Here is a 24,197-nt window from a genome sequence, read left to right as displayed (position 1 = left end):
TCTTTTTTTCATGTAATTGCTGTGTACTATTAATCGCATCCTTCTATATAGGAAAAAATAAAATATATACATAGAGTTGTATAATCACTATATTGTATCGTCATCGTCATGTCGAGTCGCCGCGCTGCGCCGCACTGTATGTTTCCACTATATGGGATACTGGGACAAAAGCATCATTGCCCTTGGAAATTCGAATGAAATTTGGTATCTGGGGGTTTTCGAGGTCAGGGATCACGAATTTGAGGTTAAAATTGAGTCCCTTTAAATTTCTTTTGATAGAGACCTTATACTCTTTGGAGAAATATTGAAATAAAGCAGGGGGAATCTGTTGCCTTTTACCAATATTTAATTCCATAGGACTGATCTTTTTACCCCCAATAAATTTATTATACTTAGGAAAATCTGGATACTTTTAGTTTTCCAGAAATTAAAAAAAAAGATACTTTAAACTCAAAATTTTTCCTTGGAGTGTATTCTAATTTGGCTGTAAAAAGCACTTCATCTAGGACATTTTAAAAAATCTGGAAAAGTTGAGTAACAATAATTTATAGCCATACCGTTAGACCTTGGAATGGTTTTAAGTGCTTCTCTACAATAAAATACCAAGTGGTATCTTTGCCCTTTGTAATGCTTAAAATAAAGATCGCACTCTAAACTGTAATCTATACCATCTATACTAAATATATAAAATCCTTAAGGACTGACATACTGATTAATCATGATCCTGCTCAAACCCACTCAACGTAAGAAGCCCAATTTTGGCATAGGTTGATTCTAGGGTAAACAGGTTCGATAAGAAGGGGATTTTCTAAATTCCAGGTTCCGAGTGGGTGAAACCACCCTCAAATATTAAGTAACATTTTTATTTAAAACAAAAAAAAAAAAAAAAACGCTTAAACACGTATATTTTATTTTTGTTTTTTTACATTTTAAGATTTTAAAATGCATACAGTGTTTCGGTAACCTGATCATTGATTAATCGATCCTGCTTTAAAGCGCTTGACGTAAAAAAGCTGATTTTAAGAAATGGATTGAGTCTTTAGGGTGTAGAGGTCTGATAAGAAGGGATTTTTCTGAAATTCTATAAGTGAAATCCATCCCTCAAATATTAAAATATTTTTGTTTAAAACCGGTGAGTTTTCGGAAAACCTCTTAAAACAATGTATATATTTTATTTTATTGTTTTGCTATATTTTAAGATTTGGTATATTTATACAGGGTGCTCTGGCAAATAGCATTGAGTAATCATTGATCTGGTGTAAACTTCGTCTGACGCGTTTAAAGTTGATTTTGGCAAACAGATTGATCTGTGGTGGGGTGTAGAGGTCTGATAAGGGGCTCGAATCTCAAAACCCAAGAGGGTGAAAACGCCCCTAAAACTGTTACACATTTCATATTTAAAATTCCGTTATTCTTTCAAAACAAGTTTCACAAGGAATTTATTTGTTTTACATCTTGAATTTTTTAAAAATCACAAGAAGTGTTCCAAAAAGTTGTGTAATTGATTAATCATGACTTGCTTAAAACTGCTTGACGTAAAAGTCTTCTATTTTGGCAAATGGATTTTCTAAAAGTCAAATTACTAAGTGATATACATAATTATCGCCATATTGTTTTTTATCACGCTGACATAAATGTGAGAAAAATTTTTCCAGTTTATATGTTAATTTGAAATTGCCGCTTTGTTTTTCTTATCATCAATCATCACCATTACAAATGATTAATCTGACGAATGAAGTCGTTGGTACACGTTAGTATATTTATATTCTTTAAAACAATTTTTAACATAAAAAAAAAAAAAAAAAAAAAAAAAAAAATCCAAATAATCTTGTTATAGACAACTGTACTCATACAGTTAAGTGTTACACCTATAATCCCAAATAAGAAGTCCATTAATATTACTATATACTTGTCCAATTTTTAAGTTTGACACCTACTTTAAAAAATATATAAAAAAAAAAAAAAATAGTTATTTTTATTACAATATTTTAAAATTAAAAAAGCTTTTAAATTCAAATACTTTTATTTCTTTTAATAATTACCTATGACTCTTAGACACGCTATACATAATGAAAAATTGAGTGGTATAATGAGGGTTGAAAAATCTATATTTAACATTTCACCCGTCTTAATTTGTTTTGATAACTATAAATTTCACCAAGATTGTGCAGTCCGGGACCAGAAACAAGATTAGGAGGTTTTTTTCGCGAATGGTTCTTTTAGGCCTGAGAAATTATTTGCACTTAATTAAGAGTCAATGTGTAAACCCATCCATAGTTAAAAAATACAAAGAAACCCTTTTTAGTGAAATAAATAAAATGGATTATAATGAATCAAAATTGACTGCTTTTTTCTGCCATGTCGCATCGTCTGTCGAAATTCACCTGAGAAAAACAGAGTATATTTTTTCACCTCTATATGTAAAATATAAAAATAATATCAGTTTGATCGCTAGTAGTAGCACATGTTACTTACGATTACTACTTTACAGGGAAGATATTACATTAAATAATTCAAACATATTTAACAAAATATTAATCTCTACTGTTTCCTCTTTTCAGTTACAATGGATTCCTTCCACAGGGAGACCGCGGCAGAAGACGTAGCAAATTCGTCTTGTACAAGCGACCGGCTGCCACGGGCGTCAAGAAATCCAGGCACTATGTCGTCAAAACACCTCATTCGTCCCAAGCGATATTGGACACGATGCAACACTCAATATCGTACACGCTCAGTAGGAATCACGCAGTAATCGTCGAGTACACTAATGATGAGGAGACTGATATGTTTCAGGTTCGGTTTGTTATATTTATTTATGCTACAAGGTTCTTAGTAGAATAATTATGATTTTACTAACAACTAGTTTTTAATCACCAGTCAGAAAAACCATTGTTCAAAATTGTTTTTTTTATAAAGATAGAAACAAATTTTTATGGTATATATAAAAAATAAAAAAAAAAAAAAATTATTTGAAATCTTGATTGAGACAAATATGTACAAAAATAAAAAAAAAAAAAATTAAAGTTATATTTTTCTATATATTTTATTCTCAAAAAAAAAAAAAAAAAAAAAAAAAAAAAGCATTTATTATAAGGGTCAAACATGTTTCATTATGTTTTGGTTTTTGAGACATTTAGAGATACTAACATGCATGCTATAATAAAATGTTAATATTTTTTTTTTTTTTTTTTTTTTTTTTTTTTTTTTTATTGTTTTTTATATTTCAAAAGAAATAAACTTTCACTGAAAAAAATTGATTGCTTCTGTTTTTTACATAGGTATCAAAAATTGCTGGTCTATTTTAAATATTTATTTTTACATAAAATTTTTTTTTTTTTTTTTTTTTTTTTTTGTATTTTTAAATAAATAAAAAAAAAAAAAAAAAAAAAAAAATAGATTTATTTATATTCAGATTTTGAATAAAGAGCAATTTTCAACAATATGGCAAACCAAGAAGACTAGTAGATCAAATGTTTTGGCAAGTCTTTATTGTGTTAGTAGCCATTTCTCAAAATCGAAATAACTATTATGAGTTTATTTTAAATTTATACCCAAGCCATTTCAGTTACTAGTATTTTCCATATTCTATAGTAGAAGTAGTTCTTTGACTTTATTTCCCTACGACCTGTAGATATATGGATTTTCTATAAAAGTAGCAATTAATAAGGCAACCCATTTTCTTTACTTCCAACGATAGGTTTCTATCTCTCTCGATATATATCGACCTAAAGATGCCTTTTGCAAACTACACTAGCAGCTCTGTGAAATAGGACAAGTAGTTTTCAAAGGAACGCTTAACAGGAAGATTCCTATTTGATATCTCTTTGAGCACAAGCCTTTGGGGCCAAGATGCTAAAATATAAAATAATAAATAATTCTTAAAAAAAAAAAAAAAAAAAAAAAAAAATAAACTGTTATAAATCTAAATCTAAATAATAATGTCCACAAACCAATGCCGATTTTGTAAATAGTTAGTCACTGAAAAATTGCCATGGTTTTATTGAAAAATCGCTTCTATTCAAAATCTGAGCTAGATAGGTATAGGAAACCCTAATGAGCATTTTTCCCGAACCTAAAAATCAAAAATAAAAATTTAAAAAATACAGGGTGTTTTTTTTTTTTTTTGTTTTTATATAAAATATAGCCTTAAAATAGATCAACAACTTTTTGTACCCCTGTATAAATTTAAGGAAGTACACATTTTTCAGTAAAGTCATTTCCCACCTTTAAACTCATAGCAGAAGAATAAATTCTGAAAGTAAATGTACAGGTGTTAATAATATATTCAATTGTATGCGTATTTATATATATATCTTAAATTTTTTTTTTTTTAACATTTTAAAAACATACTTAAACCTTATAATAAAATGCCTTTTGGGGCCCAAGAACTAAAAATGAAATCTTTAAATAAAAAAAAAAAAAACATAATAAAAAATATAACTTTGTAAAATCTTAGTTCTGAAACACCTGTACATTTGCAAAAATAATTTGAAATTGTACATTGCTCCCAATTATTATAATCACTCATAAAACATTTTGTCTCTACATCTTTACGTTTTCGTATAATCAACAGAGGGGAATGAAGTGCGCCACCCTGTACTCAAAATATAAATTCTAATTTTTGCCTAGGTTAACAGGGTAAAGGAAACTAGGGGTACCTCGAAAACAGCTCAAATTCATCTATCCAAATATCCCAAGGTTTCTAAATTCAGGCTGTATGTATGTTGGTAGCAGTGGAAACACTGTTGCTAAAATGTTCTTGGCTTTAATGTAATTTCTTGTTTATTTTAGATTGGTCGATCGTCGGAATCGCCAATAGACTTTGTAGTAATGGACACAATACCCGGAGACAAAAACGGAGAGGTCAAAGTGAACCAAAGCACCATATCCAGATTTGCCTGTCGAATATTGTGCGGTGAAAGAAACAACCCAAAGTGGGCTGTGAATATATGCAGCCGGTTTCGATACATCAATGAAATATATTTTAGGGGGTATGTAATAATTTTAGTAAACGTGTGTCCCATTTTGGTTGGAATCATAGGATATCTCCGTTAGTGAAGATAGAAGGATGGCCTTGCGCAAACTTGTCCCAATTTTTTTTGTCAAACGGAAGGTGCCGTAAACAAAATTTCATAGCCCCTTGCTCTGAGCTTCTAAAGGGTCTTATGGAAATTCTCATGCACATAGGGAGCTCCCCCGTGCAGGTAATATCCTGTGTTATTATGAAAAGATATCGAGAAGGTGAAACTGTTTATTGTAGAACTTTTACGTAGAATACAGCGCGTAGTCTGTTATTCTATACACGGTGCTATAAATCGGGGTACGAGCATTAGCTGCAGGGGTATCTCGGTAACCGTAATAGATTAGAATTAGAATAAGTGGGAGGGGGGTTAATCTCAAGTAGGACTCCTAGAGATTCATTGTGTCCCCCTCTTGAGTTGTAACTCATCATACAGTCCTAGGACTTCCTATGGAGACTCCGTGTCTTCTACAGTCGAGGAGCTATGACCCAGGCCGGGTAGAGACGAAACGGTAGCTCTTGTGCCGCCTGTTGGTTTAGGGAGGTGGCTCCCGACCCTTGGATGAGGTGGTAGCTTGTATGGCATTTGCGGAGGATGGTCTCACGCAAGTGTCAGCCACCTCACCTGTAGTTCTCTTTGGGTTTGGCTCCTGCCCCCAGTGCTAGAGGGTTTCTCCACAGCTTCATCGGTGATGTTTTTATTACTATTATTACTGTAGGGGATCTCATAGTGTTCCTAAGAGTCGCTAGGGACAGTCAATCCACTTCTACAGAGCCCCGCAAGTAAAAGTGGCAGGTAAATACAAATGGGGTGCCCCTGCTTGGGGCTGTCCGTAGCCCCGCCTGGTATCGCTATATGCCTTGGTGCAATTCTCTGGCCACGACACTACAGCCAGGGACAAGACGATGAGTGAGATGCTTTTAGACCAAGCCAAGTGCTGGAGGGGGTTCCCCCAGCATCTGACCAGGAGCTTCCCACCAACGACAAGGTCTTGCATCTCGTAGGGGAAGAACCGTAATAGATAATGGAACATAGTTAAATTAGCAAAGTTGGGTACTTTGGGATGCCTCACCAAGATGCCAATGTAAAAAGTTTTAAAAATTTTTTTAAGTTTTAAAAATTATAAGGATTGCTGAGTTTTGGAAAATCAATTTTATTTATTCCTGTCGTGTTATTTTTAGAAAATCAAAAAACTAATTCACATTCCTCATAGCCATTTTATTAAAGCTATCTGAGAGTATTTTTAAATTTTGAAATTAGCTGACAATTTTTGAGATACAGAGGCCAACTTAATTTTTTAAATACGGATCTGCATTTATTTCAGATCTTTGAAGAACCCCGGTCCTGATTTCATACCGATATGCCATAATCTCTATTATCTTTCTTTTGTTTTAATTGTTGATATTTGAACACTATTTATTTGGAAACTAATTTCCTTTAATTTTAATATATAAAAACTGTTTTTTTAAATATTTAATCTATTCATCCCATAGCAATAATTGAGATAAGCTTTCAAACTTAATGACGTGAGGTAAAACATTGAATACGGAAAATGCAATAAAAATAATATAAAGCCAATTAGCTATAAATTTAATATAATTATAAAATAATAAAATCATTTTCCTAAGATCGATTGAAATGGTGAGTAAAGGATGTCCATAGAAGTGAGTAGTCCCTGAACCTATCGCTATTACTTGACGTCATTTGTAAAAGTGTCTAATCAATTCTTCCTAACATTTACAATACAAAGAGTACAAAATGTATCTGGAATTATAAAAAGAAAGTTTAAAGAGCTTATAAATAAAATTGTACCAAAAATAATCTGTGCAATAGGGATGGTGGTAACCCTTTCGAGCATGTATAACATTAGAAACTAGTTTCATTATTAATATTATACATACCATTAGATCGCGCCATTTGATTCTTAAATTCACAATAAAAAATTTTAAAATTTGACCTGATACATATTTATTTGAATCTTCCAACTGACTGATTTTCTTTATTCAGTGTTAATTAGCGTTGATCAATATTGTTGACATGAATAGTAATAAGATTAAATAATTTAAGAAACCAGAGTCGGACTTGAAATTATTTTGGGGCCACAATCAAATAGCCTTGTTGCTGCTAAGGTATCCAAAAATAAAAAGAGCAAGTGTCGCATATCATTGTGTTCAGGAGACTGAGTTCTTTCAAACCTGAAATAAAAATGCAGGTGCGTATTTAAAAAAAATTGTTGGCCCCTGAATCTCTGCCAAATATATCAGCTGAGCTGGAGTAAATCTAAAAAATAATTACACAACAGCCGTAATAAAGTGGCTATGGGAGAATGTAATTAGTTTTGATTTCCTAAAAGTTTTCTGCTCTTCCAAAACTCAGCAATCCTTGAAAAAAATAAATTTTTTAAACTTTTTAATGGCATCTTGGTGAACATCCTAATACGCAACTTTGCCTCAATTTAACCATACATAAAACTCCATGATACTCAACTCGTAAATTCCTGAATTTGTAGCACCCTGTATAATGAAAATAATATTTTGAAGGTATGAACCAAAGTTGTAACGCAACGTAATAAAAAAAAACGTCTCTAAAAATGATATCAGGCAGTTTTAAGATATTTGCATAATTCAAAAAAAAAAAAAAAAAAATGGAAAATTATATTCAGAGTTTCATTTATAATAAAGTAAAGAAATAAAAAATAAATTTTATTTGGGTCAAGTAAATGACCTAAATGCAAAATATTTTCATGGGGTCTGTCCGTCTGTCTGTAACATCGATAACTCAAAACCGCTAAACTGATTTTAACTAACTCTGCACACAAAATACTCGTAAGCAATCTGAGAATCTGGGCTATTGCCTTTTGTGGGAGTGGGGCTGATAAGGGGGTATGGGAGGGGGTTAAAATTTTAAAAATCGTAACCCCAAAATTACAGTAGCTAATGAAACGCGGTTTTCAATTTAAGATTAGAATAATATTTGTACAAAATTTGTAAAAACATCAAAATCACCTAAAGTCGCAGTTTTGAGATATTCCGTAATTTCCGTAGTCCGTTTTGAGAAAATCCGTGTAAAGAACTCCAACTCCCATCGGACGCGACCTCAGGTGGCGGATAGGGAAAATAACCGTGACCAAAATTGGAAAATTCCTTTACTTTGAAAACTAAAAGAACTGCCTACCAACTTTTATTTATATATTTTAGTATATATGTACGTGCCTCCGGGTACACTTTGTTGGTCTTATATCATGGTCTACTTCAATAAGAAATGATATCTTTTAAATATTGCACTAAATAGTGAAAATAAATATAGAGTGTTATATATTTTTGAGCTCATAGCAAGCCGGATCATATAATTTATAAATATACAGGGCGTTCTATTTGAGAAAACATAACTTTAGTTCATATCTTCAAAAATATTTTTTTCGTAGAAAAACAAAGCCACTGTATCTTAAGCCACTTCTTGATACCTTTCACAATAACACAGATATAGGGAGTGTCCCAAATTAAAAATTTCCATAAAGACCCTGTAGCTCAGAAACGAAAAGGGCTATGAAAATTTTGTTTACAGCATCTTCCGTTTGACAAAAAAGTGGGATAGGTTAGTGCAAACCACATCCTTCTATCTTCATTAATAACGGAGATACCGTATGCTTTCAACCAAAATGGGACACACTGTACAGGGTCCGGAAATAGTTCGTCGGACATCTGTAGCTCCTAATAAAAACCTTAAGGATTTTTGTTTAAGTACAAACTTAAAAAAAAATTACGCGTAAAAAATAGTTTTTATGTTAAATTGCGCTGTAATGTCAAATATGTGTCCAAATAGTACCAAAATTAAATTAAAATATTTTGAAATTCGTTGCATAATTCGCCGTTACTCTTATTTAAAATTACTTTTTTATTAAAAATGGCCACTTTTTGATCAAAAAAAGTGAAATGCAAAAATTGTGCCTCTGGATAGTTCACCGGACCCATATACAGTATGTCCCCGGATTGTCTTTACAAAAGGAAAAACTTTTTTATTATTAACGTTTTGAGAAAAATGCATTCTTCATAAAAATTTTTACTGGTTCTAAAATGGCAAATTCCGTTTATCCTTTTTTCATACCGTTTTAGAGAAAATTAAAAAAAAACATGAAAGTATAGTTGAATTTTTTGAGATCCTAAAAATTTAAAGACGTTTCTATGGTAATATAATTTCGACGAGCGTGTACCAGCGACTTCTTTCGCGTCGAATTAATCATTTGTAATGGTGATGGTAAAGCAAAGCAAAAATTTCAATTAACATACAAACTGGATAAAATTTTTTCACATTTATGTCAGCATGAGAAAAAACAATTGGGCGATATTATTATATAACTTGGTAATATTTGAGGGGTAGTTTCATCTTGTTGGAATTTGACTTTCGAAAAATCCGTTTTCCAAAAATAAGCTTTTTACGTCAAGTAGTTTAAGCAGTATCGTGGTTAAGAAATTAGCCAACTTTTTGGAAAAATCTGTACGATTTTTTAAAAAATTTCAAAATATGTAAAAAAAACAAATACATTATGCTTGTCCAAGCGTTTTCCCGAAATACTAACCGTTTCTTAAATAACAAATATTGTAATATTTGAGGGGTGTTTTCACCCTCTTGGAATTTAAGATTCGAGAAACCCCTCCTCATCGAACCTCTCTACACCCCACATCCATTTGCCAAAAATCAGCTTTAAACGTCAAGCAGTTTAAGCAGAATCGTGATTACTCAGTGGTTATATTTTATGAAATACCCTGTATAAATTTATAAAAAATCTTAAAATATGTAAAACAACAAAATAAAATATACGTGTTTAAGAGTTTTTCCGAAAAACTCACCGGTTTTTAAATAAAAAAATATTTTAATATTTGAGGGATAGTTCCACCCCTTTAGAATTCATGAGTTTCGAAAATCCTTCTCTTATCGAACCTCTACACCCTAAAGTCAATCTGTTTCCAAAAAATCAGCTTTTTACGTCAAGCGCTTTAAGCAGGATCGTGATTAATCAATGACCAGATTTTTCGAAACACCCTGTATACATTTTTAAAAAATCTTAAAATATATAAAAAAACAAAATAAAATATACGTGTTTAAACGTTTTTTCGGAAACTTGACCGTTTTTTAAATAAAAAATATTGTAATATTTGAGGGGTGGTTTCACTCTCTTGGAACTGGAATTTCGAAAGATTCCTTCTTATTGAACCTCTACACCCTAGAATCAACCTGTATGCCAAAATTGAGCTTCGTACGTTGAGCGATTTGAGCAGGATCGTGATTAATCAGTATGTCAGTCACTTGGATTTTATATATTAGTATAGATTTCATTCTTTGATAGATGGTTATTTATCATTTTGATTAACGTCATATTTTTTGCGGTTGTTAAAGTATCACATTTTTCGATAACTATTCGTAGCAATGAACTAAATAAATGTTGTGCTTCCTTAACATTTTATAATAGCAAAAAATATAACATTAATTAAATCTATTAATAATAATCTATCAAAGAATGAAATCGAAATTTTATTACCATAGAAACGCGTTATGAGTTTTAGGACTTAAAAACGGTATGGAAATTTGAAAAAGTATAAACGGCATTAACAACATCAGAACAAGCAAAAATTTTAATGAACATAAAATTTTTCTCAAAATCTCAATAAAAAAGTTTTTTCTCTTGTAAAGACAATCCGGGGACATACTGTATATTTAAATATTTAACTGTATTAGAAAGGTTGCTTTACTTTTGTCCAAGAGCCTATATCTATAATATTAAAATTGTGTAGTTTGATTACCATTGCCTTTATCTTAATTATTGTATCGTGTGTACCGGTTTGCGACAATCCAATTTTTTCTTTCTCCGAACTGGAGTAGATATGTGTGTTCAATTTCTTTTTATGGTGCAGGAAAAAGCGTGTAAATGGCAGGAGAACGGCCGAGAAATCGACGGCCAGACGACGAACGGGGTGTTAATAATGCACCCGAGCGGCGGTTTCTGTGGGGGAGAGGCCAAGTGCGGAGTGTGGCTGGAAACGTCGGTGGGGGGTGGCATTTTCACCAAGCGAGAATCCAGATCGGCTCAACAAAGGGGACAAATGGTAAGATATGGGTATATTTAGGATTTTGATATACCGTGTTGTTTTTTCTAATTTTGAAAAGGTCAAATATCTCCCCAGATAATTTTACGCAAAAGTTGTATTAGACTTTTTTGAAGAGGCGTTGTACTTTCGTCTAGAATTTCGTTTCATTTGGAATTCGCATGTAAATGTTATTTGCAAAAATCTACTTTCAAATTAGTAAAATTTATAATACGGCCCTGAGAAAGCTATAATTAAAAAATTAAAGTACCAGCCAAAATATGATTTTATCATTGTGAAATTCGATGTCACATTTTGTTTACCATAATTTGGTCCAAATAGGCTTGGTGCATTCTCCGCCAGTGCTGCTACCATCGGACAATATCGTAAACAACTAGTACCTACATATATACAAATACATGGGTTTAAATAGCTAGTATACGAAAAATTTATATTATATAATTATTCTAAAAGTATTAGGAAGTATAATATGTGAAAATTCTAAAATAGAAATAAAAAGTAAATATTTTGATTTGATATCTTCAGAAGGTCTAACTTGTATTATAATTTACTACTTGAAGCCTGGCGCATCCGCCACACCAGGAAAAAAATACTTTTTATTTTTTTTTAATTAAATGAAAAACAAAAGATCCGGCGACGACAGTTTTTAGAAGAGCCAATTAGTAAAAAAAAAGCAACTTTCTATAGTAAGTCGTTACTTTAGTAGAGACGACACAGATAAACATTAGCATTTTATATATGTAGATTATTCCAGCTAAAAAACTTTTTAGACGAGTTCAACTACGGTAGCGAGCATAGTTTTAATCACCGGTTTTGCTAGTGGTGTCATTCAATGGCACTATTTGTCAATTGGCGCTATTTCGGGTATAACGACATTTTTTAAAGGTACATAATTATGATTTTAGATGTCCATAAAACATTTAATCACTCGTTGATTAAAAAAAATATACCATTAATATTGCAAATTATATATCCTCTCATAGTATATGTCTATTTAATTTTTTGATTATGTAACGAGCACTTTGTTTACTCACTTGTTTCGTCGTACTGCTTGAATCCCTTTTTGCTTTTGATCAAATCGGTGTGAGAAATTATGAATCTATGTATAAAATGTTGTTTCGGGAGAGTTGAATATCTGGGAAAGTTGAGTTATTGAAGGTTATGCATCCAAAAACGACCTAATTACGCTCTCCTTTACGCGTTAACATTTTTTCGGCAATTTTGTTAACATTTTAAATTGTCACACGACGCCTAGTTCGAATTCTTTTTCACTTATTTTTTACTACCTGAAACAGTGTTACATTACACAAACCTCGTACCTGTTTTACAGTCACAATAACTAAAATACTTAAATGTTATGACAAAGCCACGATTTCGATATTATTTTATGAAATACATAGCGAAAATTTCTGATTTCTGCCGTATACAGGAAGCCACGTTCGGAATTTTTTGAAATCAACTGATATACACCAAGCCTATGCAGTAATTTTCTATAAAATATGATTTTCACAACTTCCGAAAAAGTTACGATGGTTAAATGGCATTTTGCTGGTATCCCCGCTGGGTGAGATATATTAGCAGCTTAGTACCAAATAAGTCAACGGTTTAAAGAATAATCCTATAACAGGTATGAAACTAAAGCCTCGGTAAGACGAAACAAGACGAAAACAACAATGATTTGAATATTCTTCTTCATGCTGAAGAAAGGAAAAACATTGACTCCCGTCTATTGGGGAGATAGTAGGAATAAAGAGCATTATTATTAGGACACTTAAGATCATTAGCTATCACAAGAAATAATTGTCTTTCGCAGACCACGACTTCTTCCTTTGAAACACACCTGAACTGAACTTTGAATCACACCTTGAACTGAACAGCAAACAAGTCATACCCCGCGAATACTATTCTCAGTTCAGCTACTTCCTTTGTGGAAGATTATTCCAAATCAGAAAATAATTAACCACCCTTTCCAAACTACAAATTCTTGTAAATAAAATGTGACATCGAATTTGACAATGATAAAATCGTATTTTTGCTGGTATTTTAATTGTAGCTTTCTCGGGGCCGTGTTAGAAATTTTTAGTAATTTGAAGGTAGACGTTTGTACATAACATTTAAATGCCTATTTCAAATAAAACGAAATTCTAGAAGAAAGTACAACTTTAACGCCTCTTCATAAAACTCTAATACGACTCTTGCATAAAATTATCTGGTGAGATAATATTTGACCTTTTCATAGTTTACATGGTATGTCCTATGTCCCGTGTTCTGATAGAATACCGACTGTAGAATACCGAAAAACGGTATAATACTAGTAATAAGCAAAGTAAGTATCGATGTTATATATGTTATATCGATGTTTGTGCGTGGAACAATTTCTGGTCATGTGTAGTCAATATCTATGTTAGGATTTCTTATCGTTTGTTGCAAGTAGAGAACTTGTTGACCTGTTCTGTTATTGAATTACGTACATAAAAAATCCTATCTAATATGGAAGTAATAAAAGCGCGTATAAGTGAAGTCGCGTAAAACAAAGCACTCCTGTTGTTAGTATTAAATATATATTTTATTTGTATTACAGGTCGAAGATGTAACAAATGTATTACAGGATGGTACTTTAATAGATCTATGTGGGGCAACACTCTTATGGAGATCTGCTGAAGGTTTAGAAAAAACACCTGTAAGTAGCGTGAATAATATCTAACCGTAAGTGCTGTTTCACCTATTGTTTTTTTTTCATTCAAACATTTTAAAAAACCCATCCATTTACTTTTAGTGCATAGCAATTTTCAGCAATCGTGTAACTTTTTTATTTATAAACATTTTCACATACTGTCTGCGAAGAAAGTATAGGAGAAATGTTAAGAAAGTCTTTGAAAAAAAACTACAATCAATTATTTCTAATGGATTTCGCGATATTAATTTTTGAATTCAGTGGGATATTAATTTTTGAGTTCTAATAGCGCGACCACTGTCGAACACCAACTCAATTCCACTAATTTTTACCAAAACTGCAAGTGTTTTTAACTTGCACTTAAAAATTTACAAATTATAATAGACCGAGAGACCTACATAAAAAACCTTTTTATCGGTACATGGCTAATTTTTTGTGTGAAGTATCCTTATGTGTAGCCATTGTGAAATAGTCATGTCTGCCAGCGCGATCCCGGGGCTTAAAGCGGGGGCGGTCAATCGAAAGGGTGAAATTTTGACACTAAAAATATTATAAGGTACACGAGTTATAATTGCCAAATAGCTGTTATTTATTATTAGGAAACGTGTAAAATTGTTGACAAACATTTTTCTCGTGGCTGAAATGCCGGCAGACAACGCGAAAGAGGCATAGAATTTTGACAAAATAAAATCATCGCATACATGCATGTCGATTAGTGGAATGTCATGTTCATTGTTAATTAATTTAAAAAGCCGTATATGCAAAAGGGCAGACAAAAAAAATCGTTATTGAAATAATAAAAAATATATTTATAATATAATCGTATATTATATGATTTATCTATACTTAAATGGATGAGGCGACCAGCGTTCCCTAAATTAAGCGCTAGAGTAATATCGCGCTTTTGATAACTGTCTGCAGCTGATTGAGCCACGATCTTTCTGTCTGCCCTTTTGCATACGGCTTTTAAAATAAATAAATATGAAATTTCACCAATAGGCATGCAAATATGCCATAATTTTCTTTTATATATTTTCTTTTAATCAAAATATTTTAGGAAACAAAAATAAATTAATTATAAATATACAGGGTTGTTCACCACATACGACACGGAGTATTGTAGCTAAACGATTAGATTTTTACAAATTGTAAGTTTTGGGTTCGTTGAGGGACTATTAGAGCTACAATTTAAAAATATTTTTACAAGATACAGAGTGTCCCAAATAAATAAAAAATATCAAAGTTGTATTTTTTTAAATGGAACACCCTGTATATTATTGCATTTTTAGTTTCTACGATTAAAATAAAGGTAAATTTGATTAAGGTTTATTGCACTTAAACCTTGCCGTTTTTGAAATATTTTCAATTTTGCGAAATTGCAGTATAAATTTTAAGGCTTCATTTCTCCGAGGATATCAAAGTTTTTAATACTAAATATTTACTGAAGTTTATTTATTGATCAGTTATTGTGTTGTAATAATAAAAATTATATTACCTTATACAGAGTGTCTAAAAATTTATTTTAAATAATTACTAACTTTAAACGGCAATAACTTATTTACTTTAAATAGAACACCCTGTATATTTTATGAGAATCGGATGCACAATTTAATTGTCTATCAAATTGTATTATACCACTTCTTACCTATTCCTTCAAGTTTTCGTAGAAAATGCATTTTCTTCTAATTTAGACCTCATTTATCAATATACCCATGGTATATTGACATTTTAAATTCTTTTTAAAACAACAAATGTACAAAATGTACAGGCTAGTAATATATATCGTTTTTAGTAAAACGATAATATTACTAGACCATTTGTATGCAAAAAGAAAACTATTTAAATCTTTATAAAAGAGAAGAAGAATAATACCCTCGAGTATACCATTAATTAAATATACCACTGCGCAAATACTAATTAATTACATACTTAATTGTGTTCGTTAATAAATTATTCTAAATAAATGTGGATTTGAATCAGAAATTAATATAATAATAAGTTATGAAAATGAACGTATTTGTTGTTATAAATAAGCATTTGTCAAAAAATTAAATATCATTTTTAAGGTGTTACTTTTTACCACACTGTCTAATACACATACATAATTCAGTTTTTTAGTATTTGGAGCAATTATTATTAATCAACGCAAACAGTCAATTATTGTAGTTTGAATACTGGAATCATATTAATTGGTCCTTTTTAACAAATATTTAAACAGTTTTTTTTATTTTTTAATGAAATAAACGAACTATATCGACAATATCAGTATTTGTACTCTTTAAAAATTTGGTACATCTTTAAAAATAATCTAAAATGTCAGTATTCCATGGGTATATTGATAAATGAGTTCTAAATTACAAGAAAATGCATTTTCTACGGAAACTTGAAGAGATAGGTAAAAAATGGTATAATACAATTTGATAGACAATTAAATTGTGCATCTGATTCTCATAAAATATACAGGGTGTTCCATTTAAATTAAACAAGTTATTGCCGTTTAGAGCTAGTAATTATTTAAAATAAATTTTTAGACACTCTGTATAAGGTAGTAAAGTTTTTATTATTGCAACACAATAACTGATCAATAGATAAACTTCAGTAAATATTTAGTCTTAAAAACTTTGATACCCTTGGAGAAATGAAGCCTTAAAATTTATACTGCAATTTCACAAAATTGAAAATATTTCAAAAACGGTAAAGTTTAAGTGTAATAAACCTTAATCAAATTTACCTTTATTTTAATCGTAGAAACTAAAAATGTAATAATATATAGGGTGTTCCATTTAAAAAAATACAACTTTGATATTTTTTATATATTTGGGACACTCTGTATCTTGTAAAAATATTATTAAATTGTAGCTCTAATAGTCGTTCAACGAACCCAAAACTTACAATTTGTAAAAATCTAGTGGTTTAGCTACAATACTCCGTGTCGTATGTGGTGAACAACCCTGTATAAACAGTTATTATTTACATCAACAAAACTCACCTTCTTAACGGCCCTTAAAGGAACATAAAAGACCATTATTACCGATTTCCCGTTCAAAATATTCTAATAAAGTTGCAATGAGTTTTTTATTGCTATTGCGCTACCTTGTACACTTCACACTCTTTTAGTGCTAACCTCTTTTAGGTTCTAAAAATAATGTTCGACGAGGCAAGGTCTGCTAGTAAACATTTTCAAGCTTAACGTATCACAACACTATTTATTTAAACCAAAAACTCGTAATACAAAACTAAAGTATCAAAACGAATGACAATGTCAGGAAATAAATAAATAAATAGCAACTGGACGTTTTTTACAACAGAGCTACCACCTGAATCCCCAGCGCGAAATTTAAATTCCAGTTAGTCAGCGCGGCGCCGAATATGTCCATTAGTAGTGGGAACTATCGAATGAATACTATCGAAACATTCGATAGTTGCAATTCATTCGAATAATTCGATAGCTAGTAAAAAAACATTCGTTGAAAACTATTCGAATAAAAATTATCGAATAGATGCCTCATCTGCCTTGAAATATTGTATTCTAGTAATTCGGCAGCAAAAACCATTCATTTATAAAATTCATTCATTTATTCGTCAGGATCGATTATAATAAAATATTAACTGGATTTTAGTTGTCGCCCGGCCACGTAGGTTTCTTTCCGAGAAGCCCGACAGCGGTCGGTGGCAATGCTATGAAAGAAGCCGGCATCTTTGATTTTTTGCGGAGTCATATAAAGATAAGGACACATTATTTTTTTTATTGAGGTGCTAGTATTTACACAGAAAATACATTATGGAGGGCGCTGTTGCCATATATTGGTATTAGTTGATATTAGCAAAGAATATTATTGTTTGGCTTTAGTTAGTTAGGTATAGTATGTCTATATATTTTGCATTTTTTTATTAATATTCTGTTGTTATACTGCAATAATACTTGTTATTTTGGATGTAGGAAAATGATTTTTAATGTTTTTAAGCAAAGACTGGTTTAATAAAAATAATAATAACAGTAATAATTTGTTATACCTATTAACAACAAAATTTAAAATAATTTATATAAACATTTTTTTTACGTAATAGCAAAATATAAACAACAAATTAGATGTCAAAATTATTTATATTAGATCCTATTTAAAAATAAAATAGTCTTTAAATTTTTTGTGGCAACGTTGGTTTATTAAATATTAATAATTACAGAATTAATTTGTTATATTAACAACAAACTTTAAAATCATGATATATAAACATTTATTAATTTTCTAAGCATGCAGTGTAATGGAAGGAAAATATAAATAAAAAATTAGAAATCAAAATTATTTATATTAGGTACTTTATATTACTGTTTAAAAATAATATTTACTTTTACTGGCATTTACTTTAAAAAATAAATGAAATATTTCTTCGCAAAAAACTACATGTAAGAGAATTAGCATAAACAAAATGCAAACATCTTTAACTTATTTTTTTAAATTGGCACGTGTCAAACTTTCAATTTAATTTTCTCACCCATAGTTTGAGTTCGAGAACCGTTTACTTAACCACATTACTTAAATATGATTATTAAGTTCAACTAATTCGTATTATTAAAACATCTAAAATACAAATATGTATTTTTAAAATTAATTCTAAGTTCATCTCATCTCTCTTAAAAATTGCTACTTCTCAAAATTTCCCATTAAAAAATAGACCTATAGACCATATAAAATAAAATAATTGAAAGATCGGGCTACAGAAAATCACACAAATTTTCGGAAAAATTTTGACACCTGCATACGCACACAATCGTCAATTAAAAAAAAACTACTATTTTAGTATTTTAAATATTTTAATAAACGTAAAAATAGTACAGTATTTATAAGGTGAAGTTATAAAAATTTGGAAGAACTAATAATGCACTGACGCACACAAAAATCAGACGAATACTAAATTTCATTTATCAAAAGCATTCGATAGTCGTGGCTAAACGATAACCATTTAGTCGCACGGCGAGGTTGTCACATATGCTTTAGTATACAAATGAATGAATGATTTTATTCGAATAAAACCATTCGATAGTTGAAATCATTGATTCAGTAACCATTCGATAGTCTAATTCATTCGATAGTTCCCATCGCTAATGTCCATGGTTGGCAACAATGAATTTAAAAATCGCGCCCTCGATTATGTAACTAAAAGTTTAATTATTGTTATGAAATATAATTATTCATTGAAACTGTAGTAATGAGAATGTTTTTGTTTTTATTCTTTCCAGAGCAAACACGATTTAGAAAAAGTAATAGACGAAATAAACGCGGGCAGACCGCAATGTCCGGTGGGACTGAATACCCTCGTCATACCAAGAAGGGTGTCGCCCAACGAGAACCAGCAACAACCGTACGTTTACCTAAACTGCGGACACGTGCAGGGATTGCACGATTGGGGCCAAGATAAGGATTCGGGCGCGAGAAAGTGCCCTATATGTTTAGAGGTTGGTTGGGTTTTGTTTTTCATACACCATTAATTGATGTTGGTAATTATTACAACACGCTTGTCGAATGTAATACCACAAGATGTTTCGAGATTACCGAATAATACTTTTTAGTCCTCCCTCGGAGTCGTAGTGTTGCCGGGTACCGCATTGAGTGTCAGGCAAAAGTATTAGGTAATACCAAACATCGAGTTGTATTCAAAAGATTATACAACGAAATAAAGTACATATATCCTTCTTATTTTTTTGCCATTTTGTAATAAGAAATGACGGGATATTTTGTGGAACTGACAGAAATGACTTCTTTCTTTTCAAACTCTCCTTTTCATTAGAGAGTTGCGTTGCCTAGGCTGCCAGGACCATTCTAGCAAAGTACTTTTCTGCTTTTCTTTTTTCTGGGTGGTCACGTTTTATGAACCTTCACCGATTTATCCTTCTTAACGACTACTAACAATTATTGAGGCTATTAAACAGGTTGCTTTAAGCTCTGCAACTATTCAGTTATGCACGCATTCTACAAGTACTAAGCAGCTCTAAATCGCAATAATTACTGTGCATTTCAAGAAAATGTGATTATGACATTTCAAATTTAATTATTGTTTAAATTTAATTATTTAATTTACTTCTGAATTAATATTTTAAAAAATGACAATTGCAATAGGGCCACCATGCGAAAATCACTTAAATGATTAGGTATCACTTATTAATCACATCCTTCTATACATAGAGTTGTATAATTAAAGTTTTATTTACCCACAAACATTTCAAATATCGATATACAGGGTGGTCCGAACTGTATTCCGGAAACTTCGCCAGCATATTCTGCAGATAAAAACAAGTAAATAAGTTCGTATAAATGTATGTCCTAAAATGCTTACTTTTGGAGAGACAGGGTGTAGAAGTTTCATTTTTATGTCAATTTTTTCCAAGTAATTTCTTAAGTAACAGCAATATTTGGATGAAAATTGGTGTCTGGGATTTTTTTTTGACATGAGAAATTTGATTTTGATGCCAATATGACTCCTACTTGTAGAGGGCGCCACTTACATATTTTTTAACTGGTTTGAAGGGTAATAACTTTTCTAAAAAAGGTCTCTTGGTAAAAATCGCTACAAGTAATGGGTCTCGAGATATTTCAAATCGAAATTATCAATACCTGTCCTCATTGACATAAATTAAACATGTTGACTGAATAGTTATTAGACTGGAATCATAAATTTGAAATGATTTTGTGTCAAAAGTTTAAATCTAGTTAATATTTTAGAAAAAAAATGTTTTATCATTTTTTCGAGGAAAAATTTATTATTAATTTAAAACAATAAGAAGTTCCCAAATTTATCATTTCAGTCAAATGACTTATCTATTCAACATTTGTTTTATCATTAATAACATGTATTGACTACTTCCATTCTAAATATCTTGAGAACGGTTGCTCGTAGCAATTTTTACCAAGACACATATTTTACGTAAAAAATCACGGAAATGTATATTTTTTCACTCGGTAGTTTTATACAGGTACGGACGAAAAGTAATTACTCTTCAAAACAGTTAAAACACATGTAGGTGTGGCGTCCCCTACAAATAGGAGTTATATTCACATCAAAATCAAATTTCTCAAGTCAAAAAACTCCCAGACACCAATTTTCATCAAAATTTTGATGTTACTTCAGAAGTTATTTGGAAAAAATCGAAATAAAAATGAAACTTCTACACTCTGTGTCTCCAAAACTAAGCAATACATACATTTTGACGAACTTTTTTACTAATATTTTTATCTGCTGAATATGCTACCGAAGTTTCGGGAATACAGTTCGGGCCACTCTGTATACTTAATTAATTTTCATGCAAAAAAATGGACTGGAATGATTGTAAATTGTAGATTTAATTTAATGCATTAGCAATTTAGTAATATTTTATTTTGATCTTTTAGCAGGGACCAGTTGTTAAAGTTTGTATGGGATTGGAACCGGCATTCTATGTAGACTCAGGATTACCAACTTTTGCTTTCAACCCTTGTGGCCACATGGCTACAGAGAAAACAGTAAAGTAAGTGTGAAAATATTCGAGTTATACAGTTCTTTCCAGCGAAATAACTAAATAATCATTTGTATACGGTTATACAGGGTTGTTCATCACATACGACACGGAGTATTGTAGCTAAACGATTAGATTTTTACAAATTGTAAGTTTTGGGTTCGTTGAAGGACTATTAGAGCTACAATTTCAAAATATTTTTACAAGATACAGAGTGTCCCAAATAAATAAAAAATATCGAAGTTGTATTTTTTTAAATGAAACACCCTGCATATTAATGCATTTTTAGTTTCTACGATTAAAATAAAGGTAAATTTGATTAAGGTTTATTACACTTAAACCTTACCGTTTTTGAAATATTTTCAATTTTGCGAAATTGCAGTATAAATTTTAAGGCTTCATTTCTCCGAGGATATCAAAGTTTTTAATACTAAATATTTACTGAAGTTTATTTATTGATAAGTTATTGTGTTAAAATAATAAAAATTATACTACCTTATACAGAGTGTCTAAAAATTTATTTTAAATAATTACTAGCTTTAAACGGCAATAACTTATTTAATTTAAATAGAACACCCTATATATTTTATGAGAGTCAGATGCACAATTTAATTGTCTATCAAATTATATTACACCACTTCTTATCTATTCCTTCAAGTTTCCGTAGAAAATGCATTTTCTTATAATTTAGACCTCATTTATCAATATACCCATGGAATATTGACATTCTAGATTGTTTTTAAAACAACAAATGTACAAAATATACAGGCTAGTAATATCACCGTTTTTAGTGAAACGATAATATTACTAACCCATTTGTATGCAAAAAGAAAACTATTTAAATCTTTATAAAAGAGTATACCATTAATTAAATATACCACCAGTATTTCCGCCCAAATTCTAATTAACTACATACTTAATTGTGTTCGTTAATAAATTATTCTAAATAAATGTGGATTTGATTCAGAAATTAATATAATAATAAGTTATGAAAATGAACGTCTCTGTTGTTATAAACATTGCCTGGAAACTTATATGGTGAAATTTTGATAAAATAATTTAGTACACACTAAAAACACGGTATGTCGCATAGTGGTAGGAAAATTAATTTTTAGAGGTTACTAGTTTATTTGGTTGCCTGTGATATGCATATTATACAGGGTGTTTCCTAATTAATCTAAAAAATAAAAAATCGTTAGAAAACGAATTAAGGCGGGCTCTTAATAAGTATTTTTTTTTTCTCGACAACCGTTTGATGAACAAGAAAAACTCAAAAGATCAATTTTGTTGAAAAAGGATGGCCAGTCAAGAAAAAAATATATTTTCTGTAAAAAAGCAGTGGTGTACCATTTATGTTAAGCAAAAAAATCGATTTTTTTAAATTTTTAACACCCTGTAGATCAGAAAGGAAGTACTTTAGACCTAATGGTTATATAAAAATTGTTTTAAGAACACATGAGGAATCACACCATAATTTTTTAGACTAATTCGAAAACACCCTGTATATTGTCAACTTGACAATGACTGCTGATAAATCAAAAAATACCTTTTCAGTGAAAAAAGCCTGATTTTCGCAAGAAAAATTTTGATTTTTATTGAATTTGGGCCTGCGTTTGCAAATACTGGTTTGTTTTTTAATTTTCTATATATCTAAATTATAAATATCATAGTCAGAAATAGTTTTATTATTTATTAACTGTAAAAATGGTGTTTTCTTGTTGTGTTGCATCTTGCAAAGAAACAAACAAAACTGCAAAACTGTACGTGTTTCCAAAAGACGATAAGGTATGTATCTTAGATAAAAGAAAAATATATGGTATGTATTCGTTGTTTGATTTTTTTCGTTCGCTTTAAAATCTATAAATCTCGGTCTATTCATTAGACAGCCAGTCGACTTACGATCATTTACATGAAACTCTGTAAAATAAATAAAAAAATAAATTGTAAAATATATATATTCTTATGTTTTATTAAAGTTACTCTGATATACTAATATATCAGTGTAACTTTAAAAATAAATCCTTTGAATTCAAATATAAACATAAAAAACATTTACAGCAGAAAAGGCGAAGGCGCTGGGTTAAAGGTAGTCTTCACTAAAAACACGGAGGGGCGCTTTGACCCAAAGTTTTACTGTTAAGTTTCATATCTATCTTAATAGTAGATTATTTTCTTTTATCTATGGTTATAAATAAGCATTTGTCAAAAAATTAAATATCATTTTTAAGGTGTTAATTTTTACCACACTGTCTAATACACATACATAATTCAGTTTTTAAGTATTTGGAGCAATTATTATTATTGAACGCAAACAGTCAATTAATGTAGTTTGAATACTGGAATCATATTAATTGGTCCCCTTTAACAAATATTTAAACATTTTTTTTTATTTTTTAATAAAATAAACGAACTATATCGACAATATTAGTATCTGTACTCTTTAAAAATTTGGTACATCTTTAAAAATAATCTAAAATGTCAGTATTCCATGGGTATATTGATAAATGAGTTCTAAATTACAACAAAATACATTTTCTACGGAAACTTGAAGAGATAGGTAAAAAACGGTATAATACAATTTGATAGACAAATAAATTGTGCATCTGATTCTCATAAAATATACAGGGTGTTCCATTTAAATCAAACAAGTTATTGCCGTTTAAAGCTAGTAATTATTTAAAATAAATTTTTAGACACTCTGTATAAGGTAATAAAGTTTTTATTATTGCAACACTATAGCTGATCAATAAATAAACTTCAGTGAATCTTTAGTATTAAAAACTTTGATACCCTCGGAGAAATGAAGCCTTAAAATTTATACTGCAATTTCACAAAATTGAAAATATTGCCAAAACGGTAAGGTTTAAGTGTAATAAACCTTAATCAAATTTACCTTTATTTTAATCGTAGAA

The 24,197-nt window shown here is 30.4% G+C and overlaps 1 protein-coding gene across 1 annotated transcript in view; it reads left to right on the top strand.

Moving 5' to 3' along the window:
* LOC115884774 (protein pellino-like) overlaps positions 1 to 24,197 on the top strand; it is a 48,745-nt gene that overhangs the window by 16,178 nt on the left and 8,370 nt on the right. Inside the window, exons 3-8 of the mRNA XM_030903449.1 lie at positions 2,559 to 2,793; positions 4,792 to 4,941; positions 10,811 to 11,122; positions 13,704 to 13,802; positions 19,036 to 19,251; positions 21,182 to 21,297. Coding sequence (XP_030759309.1) covers positions 2,559 to 2,793; positions 4,792 to 4,941; positions 10,811 to 11,122; positions 13,704 to 13,802; positions 19,036 to 19,251; positions 21,182 to 21,297 — 1,128 coding nt within the window. The remainder of the gene's footprint in view (positions 1 to 2,558; positions 2,794 to 4,791; positions 4,942 to 10,810; positions 11,123 to 13,703; positions 13,803 to 19,035; positions 19,252 to 21,181; positions 21,298 to 24,197) is intronic.

The sequence above is a fragment of the Sitophilus oryzae genome, unplaced genomic scaffold, assembly GCF_002938485.1.
Source record: "Sitophilus oryzae breed Bouriz unplaced genomic scaffold, Soryzae_2.0 scaffold_357_pilon_pilon, whole genome shotgun sequence".
Lineage (NCBI taxonomy): Eukaryota > Metazoa > Arthropoda > Insecta > Coleoptera > Curculionidae > Sitophilus > Sitophilus oryzae.
This window is presented reverse-complemented; position numbering and strand designations above follow the sequence as displayed.